Below are 3,903 nucleotides of genomic sequence, written 5' to 3'. Positions count from 1 at the left end.
CCCTGAGTTGAGATTTGAGAATTTGATGCACAGAACACTAGAATAATAACCCCAGAAGCGCATGAACCATGTTAGACAACAGGCACCAGAGGCCACTATTCTAGCATCAGGCTTAATTCCATATCACGATCTAACATGACATAATTACTTCTTTCAAAATAAGGAATATTGCAAGTGATAGAAATTTAAGAAACCTCCACATAACCAGAGGTTACCCTAGCTCTTTGATCGTTTCCACTGGTTTACCATCAAATTCAGTGACTACGTCCCCAGGAGCAAATCCTGCACGTTCGGCTGGCGAGCCTGGTGTAACCTGGTAATCCACTAATCTAGTATCAGCAACTTAGCATGGCCTAACTATAATCAGAATAAATAATAAGTCAGAAACAGCAGGAGATATAAGAAAGAAAGGCATTGAACTGTGATAATTAGAATTGTACAACAAGTTTAATTCAAGCACACCACAAAGTCACAATTACAAGAATAAATAATAGGTCAGAAAGAGCAGGAAATATATGAAAAAAAGCAATGAACTGTGATAACTAGAATTGTACGACAAATTTAATTTGAGCACAGCAGTCAGAAACTTAAGAATGAGTCTTCTGGGCTGCAGAACGTCTCATCATGGCACAAGACGAATTATGAATAGCTTACCATTGGAACAAGCACACCTTTGCTTACATCAGGGAAAGAACTTGATCTTTCTTTAAGTTGCGCAATGACCATTGGATTAAGATCAAGCATCTTCAAACCAAGCCACGGGCGTACAACTCTCCTGCATTGCACAATAGGAAGTAACATCATACTGGATTTCAGTTAAATTTGTGTAATACTGATGTTCATTCATCACTAATCGGGTTACTCGAGTGGTAGAACACAAACAAATAAGAGTTAGATAACTCGATCAATCGCATTTTTATCAAGTGACCTTTCAGTATCTCAATCTAAGTTACGCCTAGTGGACTAAACCAGGACAAGTTACCATGTACAAGTATGGGCGATAATTTGAATATGGTTTTGGCATCAAATAGTTGAGTTGTCACAAAATGATAAATAACATGAACAGAAGATGATTCCCACACGAGTAAATTATAGTATAAGATATCTACAAAATAGGAAGCAAGTGTATCACTAGCATTGGCATATTGCAACAGAGACAAAAAGATTGGAGGTAATTGCATGGCCATGTATGTTCTCATACTTCGCTGTATCAGTGTGCACGCTTCATCTTGAACATTATACTTGGTGGTGGTATGCGTGTGGTAACATTTAAGTAATCCAAAAGAATCTACTTACAGAAGGTAAATGCAGACTGACTACCTATAAACTAACTTCTTATATACAAAGCGTTGTATATAATCCAAAAGAATCTACTTACAGAAGGTAAATGCAGACTGACTACCTATAAACTAATTTCTTATATACAAAGCGTAAACACCATCATCATACGACTTTCACTTACCTCATACAATGCATGTTCTAACATCACTCCAAAAGTGGAGATAATAGCCTAAAGTTAAATAAAGAAATTTCCGAAGGCAAGGTGAAATACAAGACAGTGCAATAGTTAAATGCAACCTGAGTCATACGACTAAAGGCATACCCATTTTTCTTGAAGTGCTCCACTATTTTCACGACATAGTCAATCGGTACTGAAAAGCTCAAACCATCAGCATCCCTAAGTTTCATCACATTAACTCCAATGATCTCGCCATCGAGGTTCACAAGAGGACCTCCAGAGTTACCCTGCAGCATGCAAATGCGTCCACAGTTTGTCCTAGAGAAACTGAGACCGAACCAAAAGCACCAAGGAAACAAACCACATATGTTTGCATTACATATATATGAGGCTACATTGGCAAAAACAAAATGGATGAACCAAGGAAAAACTTGAACAAAAACAAAGGTTGCCCTGTTCTTTAATATTAGTCCAAGAAGAAAGCAGGTACACAAAATTTAATTCCGTAATAGAAAGCAGGTAAAAATTAATCGATACTGACATCTATGGTCACCACCCGAGTGACAAATGGATCAGAATAGAAAGTTGAACGTTGCAACAGGAAGGTGCACAGTAGGTAAATAGCTTAAGCTGCTACTATCTTTTTTCAGATTTGCTACTGTAATTTATAACGTTTTCCTCAAAACTGTTTGGTGCATGGTCCTCATTCTGATAGGGTGCAGTTAGGAATATCTTTCTCAATTCATGATTTTTCAAAGCTATATTGTCCCAACACAAATTCAAATACATTTATACATTCAGTGTTAGTGTTTCCAATCATTTTTTTTTCATATCTCCGCATGTTCACAGAAGAAGAAAAAAGAGTGTGATGGCTGGTAACAAGACCTAGTAAAATGACATAATAATTACCAAACAGATCAGAATATCCAAGTGCACGAAGGATGTGCGCTAAAATCATGTCCAGGAAGATGAGGTCAAAGGTCTTACGATATTGATGGCACAATCTGTTTGCAGATACTCCCTTCGTATTCCTCCAAGACCCAGATCACTACTTTTCCGGTCAACACAACTACAGGAAAATGGGGTGAAAGTGGAACATTGAAGTCAGCAAAATAAAGAGCAAGTTTGGGGATCAAAAGTGGACCAGTAGTGTTAAAGATGGCCAGGGGATGAGATAAAATTAAAGCAAAAAAGGGTCAGTTTTAGGGAAATCTTAACCTTACAATGCCAGCTGTAACTGTATTCTGAAGAGAAAGTGGGCAGCCCAAAGCAACAACCCAGTCACCTGGTCGAAGCTTACATGAGGATCCAAGTCTTGCAGCTGGTAAAGGTGTCTTGGACTTGATCTTCAGAACAGCGATATCTGAGTGGTGGTCAAAATTGAGAACTATGCCTTCAAATTCACGACCATCTTGTAAACTCACACTAACCTGTTATAATTGACCCATTTTTAGGCAAGATTGAGGAAGCAAACAAATATTTATACTATTTAACTGGATGAACCAAGATGCTGGCACAACATTTTAACAGTATAAGGAAGAGGATAGAAGTGTAAGTAAAAAATCTATCTTAAGCAGAGCTACGATGTGGTAATTTGTTAGGAAAAACACTGAATTGTATATACTATGGCTTGGGTCAAATTTGACCCTAGAAAATTCCAGAACTTCAACCTTGGTACTTAGGTTATAGACTACTGTCCATTTTTATAGGGTTATCGACTGTTATTGACTGTTCTAGTGTTCCATAACTTGAAAGAATGATAAAGGACCAAGGACAGTCCATTCATCCATGTATAATCAAGAGACATATTCTAACTTCAATTCTGTTATAATTGGTCACAACGCATCTGTCCTATTCTGTAAAGAAAGTGATGCAGGTAGAAACAATGAATATGAGTTAATTCAAAAGCTTCCACTTTGCGAGATTAGAGAAGTTTCTCATGTCAATTTTTCTTCTTCCGATGTACAGAATGAGAAAAAAAGGTGCTATGACTAACAATGATATGCAATTCATTTATGTGAATCTTTACCAATTATAAAGAGATGGTCTCAACTAACTGTGATGAAGGTAGAGAAGCATTGTTCATACTCTATACACATCAACCTCAACAGTCAACACCAACTGTCTATGGAGGTATAGTAAGTGATAGTAACCTCAATACTAGCATTCGAGATTTATCAAGCATCATAACCAACATATAATATACACATCTATACTGATAGCTCAACGCTGCTCCAAATTCAGAGATATTCTAAGAGTGAGGGGAAATGGCTCCCATTATGAACAGTAAATTCTAAAGAAATACTTGGAATTATAAAAAGTCACACATATTTTGAGTCTTTGATAAGCCGTCAAATTTGTATAAAAAATGAACAGTTTTGCGCGCTAATTTTTTCCAAGCCATAAAAAAGGAGACAAAACATTAATAGCACTAAAGGTGCATA

At 36.9% G+C, this 3,903-nt stretch overlaps 1 protein-coding gene across 3 annotated transcripts in view; it reads right to left on the bottom strand.

Annotated features, from left to right (window-relative positions):
- Positions 1-3,903, bottom strand: part of LOC119286577 (putative protease Do-like 14) — a 7,386-nt gene that overhangs the window by 993 nt on the left and 2,490 nt on the right. Inside the window, exons 4-8 of one of the 3 annotated variants that reach the window (XM_037565965.1) lie at positions 2,678-2,889; positions 2,447-2,528; positions 1,604-1,746; positions 655-775; positions 195-313 (exon numbers count right to left, since the gene is read on the bottom strand). In XM_037565965.1, coding sequence (XP_037421862.1) covers positions 212-313; positions 655-775; positions 1,604-1,746; positions 2,447-2,528; positions 2,678-2,889 — 660 coding nt within the window. In that variant the 3' untranslated portion in view covers positions 195-211. The remainder of the gene's footprint in view (positions 1-194; positions 314-654; positions 776-1,603; positions 1,747-2,446; positions 2,529-2,677; positions 2,890-3,903) is intronic. The other 2 variants (XM_037565963.1, XM_037565964.1) reach the window with 2 other exon arrangements.

The sequence above is a fragment of the Triticum dicoccoides genome, chromosome 4A, assembly GCF_002162155.2.
Source record: "Triticum dicoccoides isolate Atlit2015 ecotype Zavitan chromosome 4A, WEW_v2.0, whole genome shotgun sequence".
NCBI classification, from domain to species: Eukaryota; Viridiplantae; Streptophyta; class Magnoliopsida; order Poales; family Poaceae; genus Triticum; species Triticum dicoccoides.
This window is presented reverse-complemented; position numbering and strand designations above follow the sequence as displayed.